Genomic DNA, 17413 nt, shown 5'->3' on the forward strand with positions numbered 1-17413 from the left:
GCTCACACATGAGTTCTTCACCACATTCTACTTTGATAAACCAGCCATGAACACGCTGCACACACCAGACACTGTTGGGTTTAGGCTGTTAGGATAACGATTTCGCTTGTCCTTGCATGAGTTCAGTATGGCCATGGGCTGTGAATGCCCTAACTCCACTTGGGATTTCCCTGCTGAATTTAATCCCAGTTCTGCATATTTAGAATTGTGTGACAACCCCTCTGATTCTTACTTACCAACAAAATCCAAGGATCTATACCTCAAAAATCCTAGTTTAAAATATCTTCATAGGTTCTTGGCATACACATTTTCTGGAAGGAAGGATGCACCAAATATCCTGACCAGAACAGAATTATACATTTTGTGGAGTATGAGCACACACCAGAAACTTCACTTGGGCTATTGGGTTGCCACACAACTCTCCAGTACTATCCAATATCACAGACCATTGATTATGAGGCATTTAATCACTGCCATTGCAGTGAATCTGAAATTACTGCACCCAGCACACACTGACCTCACCCCACCAACAAATCAACCCCTGAACCTTCGAACTTTGAAATTATAAATAAAACGAATTAAAATTAAAAATCAAATCAAATTATAAAACTGATTTGTAATATATTTGTTAAAAATAATTAGAGTATAATGGTTGAAATTTATAAAATTTGAAATTTTTTAATAATTATCAGTTATATTAAAATATTAATTTTTTATACCAACTAAGACGATAAAATATTATTTTTATTAAATTTAACAGTTAAATTTAACGGTAAAATATAAATAAATTTATGTGTAGTTAATTTAAGATATATTAGTTAATTTTTATAGCTTGAGTGTATTTATTAAAACCACAATAATTAGAGAATTATTTTTCTTTTATCATTATCGATATTATATAATGATATATTGAATCCCATATTAAATAAGAGTAAAAAAAAATACACAAAATATATATTCACGTTAGTTTTCATAATATTCATAGGCACGATTTACATATATCTACAGAAAGAAGGTCTACGAAGAGCAAAATTCACTTAAGGATTTAGCTTGTCTTGCCAATGACTTATTGGCATATTACCACATAGAAATTTGCATACAAATATATAAAAACTAAAGTTCATCAATTGTGCAATTATAATTTAGTTACATAACAAAGCAAGCATTAGGGTTCTCATCACTGAAAATTTCAGGATCATAAACATATTCTAAGTAAGACTTTGATGGCCAATATTCATTTCTTTTTATATCGCTCTTCTTATCATCTTCTTCCTTTTCTTCTTCGCCATCTTTCTTTTCTCCTTCTTCTTTCTTCTCCTCTTCTTTCTTTTCTTCTTCCTTCTTCTCTTCATCTTTCACTATTGATGCTTGCTTTTTGGTCTTCTTGTACACATCATCAACCAACTTCACCGGATCAACCACGCCTTTAACTATTACTTGACTATTAACCAAATCCGTTTCGACTGATTCTACACCTATATTAACACATTTGAAAGAAATTTAATGTTAAGTTAGTATTTTTCTGACATTATATTTTTCAATATGCATGAGAATGAAAATAAAACAAATTAATTTAATTACGTGAAAGTAAATTGAACTGAATAAATTGATTAATACTAATTTAAATTAATTTTTAATTTAAAGAATTAATAAATACCCTTAATCTAAATAGTTTTTTGTTTAAAAATATTCTTTATTAATGTTTTTGAATATTCAAAACTATATTTTAATTTTTACACAACAGTGTCTTAACAACAGTCGTGAAATTGTTAAAATTATTGCCTTAATACTATTAAGATAACAATTTGACCGCAGTTTAAAGTTGTTAAAAAAATTTACATTTCTAATATATATAATAATATATTTTAATGAAAAATTAATTTTATATTTAATAAAATTATAATTTTTACCATACTTTTTAATTATTATTAAAAAGTAAATAAACTATTATCTTGTAGTTAGCTATACCGATAAATGCAGTGGATTTTAAATCGTTATTGCTGTAATTGAAATATATAAAATAATAATTTGTTGTTGTTTTAAATTTATTTTTCTAATAGTGATTATTCAAAAAAATACTTTAAAATTTAATAAATATATTTAAAAAGAAACCAAAGTAATATTAATTAAGATATAATTTAAAATAGGTATATTATTAAGAGAATGATAAATCAATGAGCTTTGATTCAAAAGAATGGATTAATTTTAAGATCATAAGATATGGAGTTTGCACTTTGAAATCAATTATTTAAAAAAAAATAAATAAAAATAACGAGAAGGGTAGATTATTAATTAGAGGTTATAGAAGTACCTTGGATCTTTCGAACTCGCTTTTGTAAAACTTGAGCACATGCTTCGCAATGCATTCGAACGCTCAATACAACCGTTATTACAGCAGGAGGCTGCCAATAATATCTCTTAATCAAATCCCATTATCTAACACATATAATATGAACATTTAAGGAGAAAAAAAGAAAAAAAAATATTTATACAATTTTATTTTAATGAATTTTTCGATTAGTGTTATTAAGACACTTATTCAATAAGCAGTGAATTTTATTTTAAAATAAAAATTAAGAATTGAGAGGATAAAATTTGAAATTTCTCATATTTACTGAGATACACTTATAACCGTGCTAAATCTGTGAGTGTAAATTTTTTTTATTATGCTTTTATACTATTTAATTTAATTAATCAAAATGCATGATATTCAATTTTAGGGTTCTGGATTCAGCCTCATCATCCTTTCTGCTGTATAATACTCTCTTAAGATTTTTAAATGTATAAAAGCATAGTAAATAAAAAAAATTATAACATTATGATCAAAATTATAATGATTCATAATAATATATATCTAGTTGTAATTTATTTTTTATCGTAATAAAATTTTAAAATAATGAAAATAGTTATTTTTAATTAATAATTTTAGTTTTTTATACTAAATGTTTAAAATATAAAATTTGACAATTAATGTGTGTTATAATACAAAAATTCATCAATTAACTTGTTATTAAAATCTAAAATAAAGAAACAAAATATTTATACAATTAACTTGTGACTAAATTTTTTTTAGGTGCAAAGTTAATTAAGAAAGAATGGAGTAAATAGAAAAAAAAATATATATATATATATATATATTAAAAGTAAAAAATATAAATAATTATCAAATTATTCCTTAAATATAATTAATGAATTTAATTATAATTACTTCATATCCTTTTCCCTAGGATAAGCTCTAGCAAATAAGGTGGAGAAGGAGCAATTTCAAAGTGGGAATCCCGTGACAATAACAGCACATCAAAAGATTCAAGAAGATGAGGTGGTCAACACCATACTCGTAAAACGTGACCTTTTTTCTGACCTGTTTCGTTACTTTCATGTCAGGCAGAAACCAAAACAAGTGGCTGATCTTAAATATTGATTTTTCAGAATTATATTATTTTTTTAAAAAAATTAAAATAAAAAAATATTGGTAATGATTGCAAATGAAATATATCTACGTTATTTACCTCGTCTTTTTTCTCTTCCTTCGGCGGTTCTGGATTTTCTTGCTTGTTTTCTTCTGGTGGCTTTGGCAAAGGTGAAATCAACTCCACTTTCCTTCCACTTTTCTTTTGAAGTCTCTCACTTACCTTTAGAGGGTCTGCTGCTTTGCCTTTCACCACCACCTTACTAGCTTTTATATCTGTGGTTACCTCTTCCACTCCTGCATGCGTCCAATAATTCCATTTTTTAACTAATAATAAATTATTTTTTATTTTTATTTCCATACAAAATAAACGTGTTGAACATGAATTAATCATCCCATATCTACTTTTTTTTTTTTCTAAGATTATCATGTGAGTGTTATCAATTTCTTTCTATCGTGGTAGTGAATTTTTAAAAAGTTAAGGTATATACCTTGAAATCCTTTCAAGGCTCTAGCAACTTTTCTTGCACAAGCTTCACAATGCATATCAACCTTAAGGACAATCTCAGGAGGCTCTTCCTCTTTCTTCTCTTCTTCCTTCTTCTTCTGCTCCTCTTCCTTCACTTCCTCTTTCTTTTCTTCCTCCTTCTTCTCCTTCCATAACAAAAAAAAAAAAAAAAAATCATATACAAAGTCAGATCTGCATATACTAAGAACAGAATCTACAAAAAGTATATATTTAATGAAGTAGAAGAATTGAAAAAAAAAACTCACTTCACCCATTTCTGTAGCTCAAGAGCTTTAGGTAGAAATGGAACTTGGTGTTCGAAGCTCTTGTTGCTTCTGCTCTCTCTCTCTCTCTCTCTCTCTCTCTCTCTCTCTCTCTGGAGGCGAGGAGTGGTGAGGAAGATTTATGCAGAGGTGGGTGATTCTGAAAATGGTGACGTGGAATTTGTAGATTGTAGTAGACATATATGTCCTTTAGCTGACTCAGCTTTCTCATAAATTGCCCTCCATTTCCTTATAAATCAAGCTTGAGCTGTACTATTGTACTATTCTCACTTAACGCCAGAGGGGCATATTGGTCATTTCCTTGCAATTGGATATTCACTTCCCCACCATGATAGTTATTAAGTTTTAAATAGCCTCTCCACAAGAAAAATGAAAATTCCTAAATCCACTCAATTTAAAATCTACAAATTAAAAAAAAAAAAAAAAAAAGGAAATTAATGAGTTGAGTCTCTTTGTATTATGACTTGTTGAATGGAATTTAGGATGATACTTTCTGAGGTGATAAAAAGTCCAAAAAGAGACAAGATATTGATAAGGTTCCTTTTTCCTTCCCCAAGAAACCTTTCTTTAGCTGTAGAATATAATAGATTCAGACAAACTAATTGTTGTCTTATATCATTCATTATTAGCTCCATTATTATAATTATAAAAGAATTATTATTTTCTCTATTTATTTTAATGAAATTAATTTTTTTATTTTAAAATATATTAATTTTTTACCGGCATAATATATTATGAAGTTACAAATGTGATAAGATTTATAAAATTGAAACTAATTTTAGAAGACCAGTCGAAAGCCAAACAGATAATGAAATATTTTTTAAATAAAATTCAACAATTATACTAACAGCTCTATTGCTTTTATGATATATAAGTTCAAAAAAAATTATCTAATTGAGAGCGTAAAAATCAAATAATTACAATAATAGCCACAATATCAAAAGATGACAAGAAAGCTACATTAGCTAATATCGTATAAATAATCGATCATTAATTTTGAGAAAAAACTTATCGAATGATTTCAAGTACAACATGAGTCTCTACATGCTAATGGAGAATAACTCTAAAGTTTCAAGTACAGTACGAGTCTTTATATGCTAACGGAGAATAACTCTAAGCACATTTAGCTACTCCAACTACTAAAATACTATTACTATTTCAAACCACCACAACAATAACAATTTGAGAAAATTGACCTTTCCAAATAGCATCAATTTTATATTTTTAGAGTCCCATGAGGAAGAGGCAATCAAATCTCCTCTCAAAATTGATGCGAAGAGCTACACAATAAAAAAGTAGTAAAAATCTCAAATTGTCTAAACTCCACAGTATTAAGAACAATGCAAGATGAAGTAGCTAAAAGATTTAAAAGGACAAATTCAAACACTCCCTTATTTGGTACCTTCTATATATGCCATAAAGTAAGAGAGAGAAGATGCATGACAGTATAACAGTTCGGCTCAGCTTTAAATTGATCGTAGAGGGTTTACCACTAAATTGAAAAACTTGAAAACCAGATAAGCACAAGTTTTATGAGTGCAAGAGCTCAAAAACTAGGTGGCTCTACTATGGAGACAAAGAAAAAGAGCATATACCAGCGTTTCTACTAGTATAAAATAGAAGGGACACATAGGAGAAGCTTGTATGCCACGTAAAACTAAATTATGTATTACAGGAATTGTATTATGAAGTAAACGCTAGAGAAAGCCTTTAAGTTTGGACTATGCCTAAAGAGCCAACGTCTTTTGCTAAATCGACCTCTTGAGGATAGTCGAAGAAGAAGGATGCGAGATAGAAACCTAGATAGAGGATCATTGGGTGAGATACTTGTAGCCTGATTTGATACTATATTGTCCATTATGCTCAAAATATCAAACCAAAGAATCTTGAGTACTCACAAGAGCCACTGAAATATAGAGAGTAGCCCTAGCAAGATACGAAGGTAAAAGGTAATGCACCAATTGATGATTTCAGTCTAGACCATTCTGATGCATCGATCTACCACCAAATTAACATGAAAAGGACAATGAGGTGGCTTGACCACATGAAAATTAGCCACACCAAGAATCCATAGATCATGCTAAATTAAGAGTACGTCAACTATCTCCAATACTCATTCGGATGCCTTTATTAAGCACATCCCTACCAACCAATATTCCTTGCTGAACCCAAGAACTTTACCTCTTAATTTGTGCAACCCATATATAAGAGCGATGAAAGTATAAGAAAGTATAAACCTTTAAGAATTCAATCCCACAACTTGGATGGATTTTGGATGTGGCACCAACATTGCTTAGTTAAGCATATAAAATTAAACTTTTCAAAGTCCTTGAACCCCATACCTCCACAAAATTTAGATAAGTAAGATAATTGCCAACTAAGCTAATGCATTTTTCGGGTTTTTCCATCTCCTCTCCACTAGAAGTTAGCTAAAATACTATTTAACTTAATACATAATTATTTAAGATATCGAAAAAGAATAAGAGAATAAGAAGGGACAGTTGTAAGGACTGATTGAATCAAAGTAGCTTGACCAACCTAAGATAAAAGTTTATGCTTTTAAATTTGAGTTTTAGAACGAATGTGATCCTTAATCCAATGCAAAGCCTGTTGTTTCAATTTGCCCAATACTATAGACAAACCCAAATACTTATTACCTTAGCCCATTTCCTACATATTTATTACCTTAGCCCATTTCCTACATATGAAAAGTTACAAAATCTCTTGTTTCAAAAGAAGGAATCATCCGACTAAAATAAATATAAGGCTTAGAGAAATTAAGACATTGACCACACACTGAAGAGTAGTCCTTGAGAATTTGCAGAAAATGGCTAGCCTCACATATTGACACTTTGGTAAAGAGTAAAGTATCATCGGTAAATAAAAATATTAGTAATGGTGGAGCTAAACGAGCAATCTGCAAGCCTTGAATTCAACTATTGTCCTTAACAACTATAGAAAAATAGCAAAGAGCCTAAGATACAAAAAAAAAAAATAGAGATAGAGGATCCCTTTGTTCGAGTCTCCTAGAAGAAGAGAAAGGTGCCATAAGAATTCTATTAACAATAATAAAATACCGAATTATAGTAATACATTGCATTAATAAGTGCATCCATTATTCAACAAAACCCATATGTAGTAAAACCTATTGCAAAAAGGGCCACTCCACTTTATCATAAGCCTTGTGCATATCTAGTTTAAGTACCATAGAATGAGTTTTCCTATGCAAAGCCTTAAGATGATGAAAAGCTTCATGAGCAATAATAATGTTATCTTGAATGGCACAAGACGGAATGAAAGCAATTTGGCCCAGTGAGATTAGATAATTCATCCATGACTTCAAATGATTAACCAAGTCTTACAGATGGCCTTTTAAACAAAATTGCAAAGACTAATAGATTTGTATTTGTAATATCCGGCTAGATTCCGGCATCGGAATCCCTACCTTCCGACAGAATCTCCGTTGGAATCTGGAATTTTGATGATGCCGGAGTCTTTTAGAGGGGTAAAATGTGTTTTCTAAAATATTTTCACATGATTTTATAGTCTTTAAATGGAAAAGGAATTGAGTTTTGAACAAAAAAGGCCAAAGAGGAAAAACCCAGGTTCGGCCGCCGAACATAGGGCTGTTTCGGGAGTGCTTTAGGCCTCTGAAAGTCCTGAGGGCAGAAACCAGGTTCGACCGCCGAACCTCAAGTTCGGCCGCCGAATATGGGATGGTTTAGGAGGCAAGTTAGGCTTCCGAAGTGGCTATCGAAGGTGGTGGAGTTGCGGGAGCAACTTAGGCCGCCGAAGGTGGTTGACCGGCCACCTATAAAAGACCCTCAGACCGAAAATAGGCGAGTTTTCTCCCCATTCTCGAGCTCAGGTGTGTTCATGCCTCCTTTGGTTGATTTCCTGTCTTTTCCTTCATCTCCCAAGGTTTTTATAAGTTTTATGGTTGTTTTGAAGAATTTTAAAGCTTAGATCAAAGTTTTGGAGCTTGGAGATCCAAGGAGTTGTTTCCTCCACATCTCCAAGTTAGGGATCGCACCAACCCTCGATCTTCAAGAGGTAAGTGTAGATCTTTGCTTCCTTTTCGTTTTAATGAAGTTTTAAGTAAGTTTAATGATGTTTTGATGGTTGAGTATGGGTAGATATGCATGTTAAGATTTATGTGGGTTTTATGCTTAATGTATGTTTCTATGATGTTTTGTTGGGGGTTTAAGTTAGTTTATGCCCCTATATGCATGAGGGAGTGTGTATGCATGTTTGGGAGAGAGCATGTGAAGTTTTGGGGTTGTTTTGGAAGGTTTGGAGGCTGTTTGTGCATGAGAAGGCTGAGTTCTGTCCTTCTGGACGAACTCAGGTTCGGCCGCCGAAGGTACTTTCGGCCGCCGAACCTGACTGTGGTGGCTTGTTTTGGCTGCCGAACCCTGCCCTCGAAAGTTAGACTTTCGGCTCTAGAAGGGAGTTTCGACCGCCGAAGATGCTGCCGAACATGCATGAGTTTCGTCTCTGGAAAGGGGTTTCGGCCGTCGAAAGTGCCCCCGAAAGTGCCTGACTTTCAAATCTGGGAGAACCTTCGGCCGCCGAACCTGCATGGCTTTCGGCTCTGGAAGGGACCTTCAGCTGCCGAAAGTGCCGCCGAAAGTGCCCTGTCCAGCCCTTTCATGGGTGTTCTCTATGCATGTTTAAGTGATGTTTAGAGGGTTTTTGGGGAGTTGTTTATGAGTTGTTTAGGGTGTGTTTGGCACCTCATTCGAGTACACCTGTGTAGGATCGGACCCGAGGGACAAAGGAGGCCAGCAGAGTAAGCTGTTGCAGAGTCAGTCTAGCGTCTACCAGAGGTGAGTAGAACTAAACCTAATCTTTTATTTTAAGAAATCAAATGCCTAAAGCATGTTCATGCATCATGATTATATGTAGTAGGTTGATTGCACTAGTTTCACGAATATGATGCATTGCATATTATGTTGATGATGTGGATGGACCAAGGCGACCCCAATAGCCCATAGATCTGTCATGATTGAAAGTCCTGTGTGAGTCCTTTGAGAGCCGGGCATTTTGATGGATAAGTCCTGTGTGAGCCCTTTTAGGGTCGAGCACCATACTATGTGTTGAAAGTCCTGTGTGAGCTCTCTGTGGACCGGGCACTATGAAAGTCCTATGTGAGCTCCTTTGGGGCCAGGCACCGACAAAGGGAGTTTTGAGGTCATGTCCAATCCGTGATGTGAAATGTTTGTGCTGTGGCGCATTTTATGAAAGCATGTAATTAATGAATTGTTTTCATTGTTTCTACTCATTGGGCTTTTTTAGCTCATCCCTCTCCCCTAACCCCAGGTTTGCAGGTATGAGGTCGATCGGGAAGTCTCAAGAGTTAAGGTTATGTTTATGAAATAGCTTAGTATGTTAGTGTGGACATGTAATGTAAACTGAGATAATGAATTGTAAGATAATGTAATGTAATGTAAAGTAGAGTTATGTTTATGGTTTAGTATTGTGCTTGACCCTAAGGCTTGGTTAGTCCCTTTTTTAATACATGATGTATGTTATGTTTTAATGCTGAGTTGAGTTTGAACCAAACTTGTGGCATGGAATGTTTACCACGCTAGAGTATTTGATGAGGACTCTAGTGGAGGTTTTATGTTTATGGTTGGATGCATGCACAGGTTAGGTTTTGGTTCATTGGATGTGATTCCAGCTTGATGTATGAAATGTTGACCCAGCTAGGGCATTTGTTGAGGGCTCTAGTATGGGGTTCTTTTATGTTTCCAGTTATGTCGCATACAGGTCAAGCTCAGTTTTTACATCAGATGTTTAAGCTTTTATGTCAATGTTTGATCATGTATGGGGTTATACCAGCTGTTCAGGAAGCATGTTAGGCTTGCTACAGGTCCCGGCGGCCTTAAGCCGATCTGGATCCTAGAGTCGGTAGCGGTCCGGTTTCCGGGTCGTTACAGTATTGAGCCATAATAACTAGATTAACACACTTTAGAATGAGAATAATATTGGTTTTATTTATTTTCTTCAATAGATAACCTCACGAATAAAACCTATGAACCATATTATACAAATCAAACCCAAATAAGTCTAAATTACTTTGATACAACAAACCTAAGAAGCCGTTAGGACTAGGAGCCTTAGTACCACCAACATTAAAGACTGTCTTCTTAACCTTATCATTCAATAATGACACCAAAAGCATAATATTGATTTTATTAGTGACTAACCAGGGAATAAGACTTACAACTATTTCACTACCGATAATATGCTTTGCCATATGAAGCCATTGGAAAAAATCTCAAACCATAACTTGTATCATTGGAATCTCCTTCAATCTACGTACTAAACTCATTCTGCAATCCTCGAATAATATTATGATATTTTCATTGAATAGTGGTCATAATTCTTCCATAAGTATGATCTTCTTCCTACAATCATTGCACTCGAGATTGTTGTTTTTAGTGAAGCTCATGACGTTGCTACAAGTCTTGGAGTTCTGACATTAATGGGGACTCTAGAGCCGCATTATGAGCATCAAAAGGTTTGGATTAAAGATCCTCCAATTGGTATTGAATAGACTACATCCTTAAGGAAGTGCCCTTAAATACTATTCTATGCTATCAGCTTAAGTGGATCCTAATGGCTTTCAGCCACTGCAAAAAGGAAAATATTAAAGAATCACAAACAGGTGTGCGCCAAGCGGTAGAAATAATTTTAGAATATTGAGGATGCAATAATCACTTTGCTTTAAAACAAAATAAAAAAGTACACCTTGTTGGAAGATGATCTAAAAATAATAGCAAATGCCTTTGATATGATCTCACCAAAGGTTCATACATAAGATGAGCTTGCCGAAAATGATCTCTCTACTCTATTTTTATTTTACTTAATTTTTAGTATCTCTATCAATTTTTTCTATTAGCCAATAAATTTAAAGGAAAAATAAATTATTGCTATGAGGCTATAATTGAAAGTAGATAATATATTGCATTAAAGTTAAAGGACCAAATTACATGAAAAATAGCCCAAGGCTTAAAAGGCATAAATCTTAGAGTCATTTAAGAAAGGAAAAATTGGTCAGAGGCAATAAATTACTATTGGCTTGGAGCAGTTATGCTCCTTTTCTCCATCTGGAACAGCTGGGGTTTCCACCAATAATATTAACAAACCAAAGATTCAAATCTAAGGATCATTCATATCCTTAAACAAGAAAGAACCTCTAATAGCCTAAACAAAGCCAAGGAAATTGTCAGAGGCAAAAGGGGTGGACGCTGTGTAGATCTATTAGTGACTCTCTTTGTAACGACCCGAAAATCGGACCGTTACCGGCGCTAGGATCCAGATTGGCTTAAGGCCGCCGGGACCCGTAGCAAGCCTGACATATAACCTGTGAACCTGTCATATCCCATACATGATCATACATACTCATAAACTGGTAAACTTTTCCTTTCCATAAACCAAACTCAACCTATGCATACTCATATCATAACATAAACCACACACTGGAGCCCTCATCAAATGCCCCAATGGGGTATCATAACATACATGAATTAAGCTTGGTTGAACATAAACATCATAAAACATTCTATAGATCATGCATCAAAAGGGATTACTATACAAACTCGGTCAAGCACAATTTCTAATCCTCAATACATCATCATTACATACCATAACTGTATAAGACATTACATTACAATTTAATCATGTGCACTGCTAGCTATTACATAACCATGACTTTACTCTATCCGACTTCCTGCTCTATCCTGTACCTGCAAGCCTGGGGGTAAAGGGAGAGGGGTGAGCTAAAAGCCTAGTGAGTAGAACCATAAAAACATATTAACAAACATGCTCCAATGAAATGCATCATAACACAGACAATTCACATAAGGGTTGGGTGAACTTGTCACCAAATATTCCCAGCATCATTCGTGCCAGGCCGTAGCATGGGGTCCTAGTCTTCCTGTCATATCATACATTACTTACCATTGCCCCAGGGCCTCCTCTGGGCTCCTGGTCTTCGAGTCCCATATCCGTGCCAGGCCGTAGAATGGGGTCCTGGTCTTTCATTTCCGTGCCAGGCCGTAGAATAGGATCCTGGTCTTCCCTCAGGGACTAATTGGGTCATCCAACATTCACCCACATCAACAATAAAGAATGCAATGCAACATATTCGTGAAATCTAATGCAATCATCCTATTGCATACTCATGATGCATGAAACATGATAAACATTTAATTTCTCAATTTAAAAGATTAAGTTTAGTTCCACTCACCTCTGGCTGACTCTGACAACACCGAAGCAGCTGAACTCACTGCTGGGGTCCTCGGTTCCTCGGGTCCGAACCTACACAGGTGGACTTAAATGAGGGACCAAACATACTAGAACATGACTCTAAAATACTCCCCAAAAACCCCCTTAAAAAACCTCAAAACATCATGGAAAAACATGTAAAGGAGGGCTGCACATGGCACTTTCGGCAGCACCTTCGGCGGCCGAAAGTCCCTCAAGAGCCGAAAGTCAGGTAGGTTCGGCGGCACCTTCGGCGGCCGAAAGTGCCCTCTAGAGACGAAAGTCTCTTTTCGGGGGCAGGCTTCGGCAGCCGAAAGGCTTGCCTCCCAGCCATGTTCGGCGGCCGAAAGTCCTTCGGCTGCCGAACCTGGTTTCTGCCAAAGGGCAGAAACTTCAGCTCCTTATGCACCAATGCCTCCCAAACCTTCCAAACATGCTTTTTTCCTATTCTACAACATGCATACTCAAGCATACAAGTTCCTAAGGGTTTCAACTAACTTAAACCCCATCTACAACACATCAAACATCCACATTGTTCAAAAACATAACATAAACCCATAAACCTAACCATAAGCTAAACATGCATTCTACCCCATAGATCTACTTAAAACTTACTTAAAACATGTAATAAGCTCAAGATCGTACCTTACCTCTTGAAGATCGAGAGGAGAACGACCCTAGCTCGGAAAATGGGAGAGAGAGAGTTCCTTGAACCTCCAAGCTCCAAAACTTGCTCAAATGCTCAAAATCTTCAAAACAAGGGTAAAACTAATGAAAATCGAGAAAGATTTGAAGGAAGGAACTCAAAACCGGCGAGGGATGGCGGAGAGCTCACTTTGGCCGAAAATGGGGAGAAAAGCTCACCCATTTCGGCTAAGGGACCCCTTTATAGGTGGCTGGCCAGGCCACGTTCGGGAGCCGAAAGTGCCTCCGCATGTATGCCATGTTCGGCGGCCGAACCTGGACTTCCCTCACTTATGCCTTCGGGGGCCTAAAGCACTCCCGAAGTGCATATATGTTCGGCGGCCAAATTTGGGGTTCGGAGGCCGAACCTGAGTTTTCCTCCAAGGCTATTTTAATGCAAAAACTCATTTTCTTTCATGCTTAAAACATAAAACATATTAAAACATTTTATGAAAATATGGTTTTACCCTTCTAGAGGTTTCCGACACCTGAGATTCCACCGGACGGTAGGAATTCCGATACCGGAGTCTAGCCGGGTATTACATTCTCCCCCCCTTAAGAACATTCGTCCCCGAATGTTCCTCAACTAGCACATGCATGGCATACAACATATCATACACGTAAAACACATGAAACATATAAGAAACTAACCTTAGAAAAGATAAGGGTATTGCTGGAGCATGGACTCCCGTGTCTCCCAGGTGCACTCTTCCATATTGTGGTGGTTCCACAGGACTTTCACCATCGGAATTTCCTTGTTCCTTAGCTTTCTGATCTGGGTGTCTAGGATCCGTATCGGCTGCTCAACATAGGTGAGATCCTCTTGGATCTCCACATCAGGCTCACTAAGAACCTTGCCCGGATCTGACACGAACTTCCTCAACATAGAAACAAGGAAAACCGTATGGATTCTTTCCATTGAAGCAGGTAAATCCAGCTTGTACGATACATTCCCAATCTTTTACAAGACTTCAAAGGGTCCGATGTACCGTGGAGCCAGCTTACCTTTCTTCCCGAACCGAACCACTCCTTTCATAGGAGACACCTTGAGCAATACCAGATCCCCCTCCTGAAACTCTACTTGCCTTCTGCGGATGTCTGCATAACTCTTCTGTCTGCTTGCAGCAGTCTTGATTCTTTCTCTGATTAAGGGTACCACCCTGCTGGTGATTTCTACTAGCTCAGGCCCTGCCAAGGCCTTTTCTCCAACTTCTTCCCAGCAAACAGGTGATCTGCATTTCCTCCCATACAAAGCTTCATATGGAGCCATCCCGATGCTAGCATGATGGCTGTTATTGTAGGCAAACTCCACCAAAGGCAAATGCTGCCTCCAAGAACCGCCAAAGTCCAGCACACACATTCTAAGCATATCCTCTATTGTCTGGATGGTCCTCTCCGAGTGTCCGTCCGTCTGTGGATGGAAAGCAGTGCTAAAATCCAACCTGGTACCCATGGCATCCTGCAGACTCCGCCAAAACCTGGAGGTGAACTGGGGTCCTCTATCGGACACTATAGAAACAGGAACCCCATGCAGCCTGACAATCTCGTCAACATACACCTGTGCCAATTTGTCCACAGAATAGCCACTCCTGACAGGGATGAAGTGAGCAGATTTGGTGAGTCTGTCCACAATCACCCATATGGAGTCCAATCTATTGGACGTCGCCGGTAACCCCACTACGAAGTCCGTAGCTATATTCTCCCATTTCCACTCTGGAATAGGTAGCGGGTTAAGCATTCCAGCCGGCTTCTGATGTTCCAACTTCACCCTCTGACACACTTCGCAGGCTGACACAAACTGTGCCACTTCTCTCTTCATAGCTGGCCACCAATAAACCTTCTTCAGATCTTGATACATCTTGGTGGCTCCGGAGTGAATGCTGTATCTAGCATTATGGGCCTCTCTTATAATGTCTCCTTTTAGCCCTACGTCATCTGGTACACACAATCGACTCCCATAGCGGAGGATCCCCTTGTTGTCGAATCTGAACTCACTGTCCTTGCCTGACTGAACAGTCCTGCCAATCTTCACTAACTCTGGGTCCTCATGCTGTTTATGAGCCACTTGCTCCAGAAACACGGGTGCCACTCTCATCTGAGCAACTAAAGCACCTGTACCAGACAACTCCAACTGTAGACCTTCATCCATGAGCTTGTAAAACTCCTTCACCACTGGTCTCCTCTCCGCTGTGATGTGGGATAAACTGCCTAGTGACTTCCGGCTTAGGGCATCTGCCACAACATTCGCCTTACCCGGATGGTATTGAATCTTGCAATCATAATCACTCAGCAGTTCCACCCATCTTCTCTGTCTCAAGTTCAAATCTCTTTGACTCAGGATGTACTGTAGGCTTTTATGATCTGTGAAGATCTCACATCTAACACCGTAAAGGTAATGCCTCCACATCTTGAGTGCAAAGATAACGGCTGCCATTTCCAGGTCATGTGTGGGGTAATTCAACTCATGCTTCTTTAGCTGCCTAGAAGCATAAGCAATCACCCTTTCATTCTGCATTAGCACACAACCCAGACCCACTCGGGATGCATCACAGAACACTGTGAAGTCCTCATTGCTAGCTGGCAGAGCTAACACTGGTGCTGACGTTAACCTCTTCTTAAGCTCTTCAAAACTCTCTTCGCACTGGTCGGTCCACACAAACTTCTGATTCTTCCTGGTTAACTTGGTCAGAGGAGCTGCAATTTTTTAGAAGTCCTGAACGAACCTCCTGTAGTAACCTGCCAAACCCAAGAAACTTCTGATCTCTGACACTGAAGTGGGTCTAGGCCAGTTAGCCACAGCTTCTACCTTCTTGGGGTCTACCTCTATTCCATTTCCTGACACCACATGCCCCAAGAATGAAATGCTCCTCAGCCAGAACTCACACTTTGAGAACTTGGCATACAAGCCATGCTCCCTCAAGGTCTGTAGAACCAACCTCAGATGATGGGCATGCTCCTCTGCACTCCTGGAATACACCAAGATATCATCTATGAAGACAATAACGAAGTGATCTAGGTACTGGCTAAACACTCTGTTCATGAGATCCATGAATGCTGCAGGGGCATTGGTTAACCCGAACGGCATCACAAGGAACTCAAAATGCCCATATCTGGTCCTGAAAGTTGTCTTTGGCACATCTTCCTCTCTGATCCTCAGCTGATGATACCCGGACCTCAGATCTATTTTAGAGAAACAACCCGCTCCTGCTAGCTGGTCGAATAGATCATCGATCCTTAGCAAAGGGTACCTATTCTTGGTAGTGACTTTGTTCAACTGCCTGTAGTCGATACAAAGTCTGAGGGATCCATCCTTCTTTCTCACAAACAAAACTGGAGCACCCCAGGGTGAGGTACTCGGTCGGATGAAGCCCTTGTCTACCAGCTCCTGTAACTGCTCCTTCAACTCTTTCAATTCTGCTGGCGCCATCCTGTAAGGAGGGATAGAGATCGGTCGGGTTCCAGGCATCAGTTCTATCTCGAACTCTATCTCCCTAGCAGGTGGTAAACCTGGCAGCTCGTCTGGGAACACATCCAAAAACTCTCTGACCACCGGCACCGAGGCGGGCTCTCTAACCTGACTGCTAAGCTCTCTCACATGAGCCAAATACCCCTGACATCCCCTCCTAAGCAACCTGCGAGCCTGAAGAGCTGATATCAGACCTCTAGGTGTACCCCTCCTGTCTCCCCTGAAGATGACCTCTGACCCATCCTGACTTCTGAACCTGACTACCTTGTCCCTGCAGTCCAAGGTAGCACCATGGGTAGATAACCAGTCCATCCCTAGAATGACGTCAAAATCTGTCAAATCTAGAACCACCAGGTCGGCGGACAAGCATCTTCCCTCAACAAACACAGGACTACACTGGCAGACTGACTCTGCCACTGATGGATCACACTTGGGTCCACTGACCCAGAGAGGACACTCTAACCCAGAGATCATCAACCGCAACCTCTCAACGGCTCTCGGTGCAATAAAAGAATGAGATGCACCAGGGTCCATCAAGGCATACACATCTGAACAACCAATGACTAAGTTACCTGCCACCACGGTGTTAGATGCATCTGCCTCCTGCTGTGTCATTGTGAAGATCCGTGCTGGAGCTGATGGACCTTCACCTCCGAAACCCGCTGAAGAAGAGGCTGCCCCTCTCCCTCTACCTCTGCCACTGGCCTGAGTCGTGGCTGGAGCTGCTGGCTGCGCTACACTACCTGAAGCTGTCTGCTGGGATTGAGCCATCGGGACTGCTCTTGGAC

At 38.1% G+C, this 17413-nt stretch overlaps 1 protein-coding gene across 1 annotated transcript; it reads right to left on the bottom strand.

The window, feature by feature from the left end:
• Positions 1–1007: 1007 nt before the first annotated feature.
• On the bottom strand, positions 1008–4347 carry LOC110607435 (heavy metal-associated isoprenylated plant protein 7). The gene is made up of 5 exons (XM_043958800.1): positions 4184–4347; positions 3901–4063; positions 3510–3706; positions 2312–2402; positions 1008–1475 (listed from the first exon to the last, which is right to left on the bottom strand). Exons 1-5 carry the CDS (start codon positions 4190–4192, stop codon positions 1147–1149), a joined length of 789 nt encoding a protein of 262 aa, XP_043814735.1. The 5' UTR covers positions 4193–4347; the 3' UTR covers positions 1008–1146.
• Positions 4348–17413: the final 13066 nt, after the last annotated feature.

This window comes from Manihot esculenta, chromosome 8, assembly GCF_001659605.2.
Source record: "Manihot esculenta cultivar AM560-2 chromosome 8, M.esculenta_v8, whole genome shotgun sequence".
Classification (NCBI taxonomy): Eukaryota; Viridiplantae; Streptophyta; class Magnoliopsida; order Malpighiales; family Euphorbiaceae; genus Manihot; species Manihot esculenta.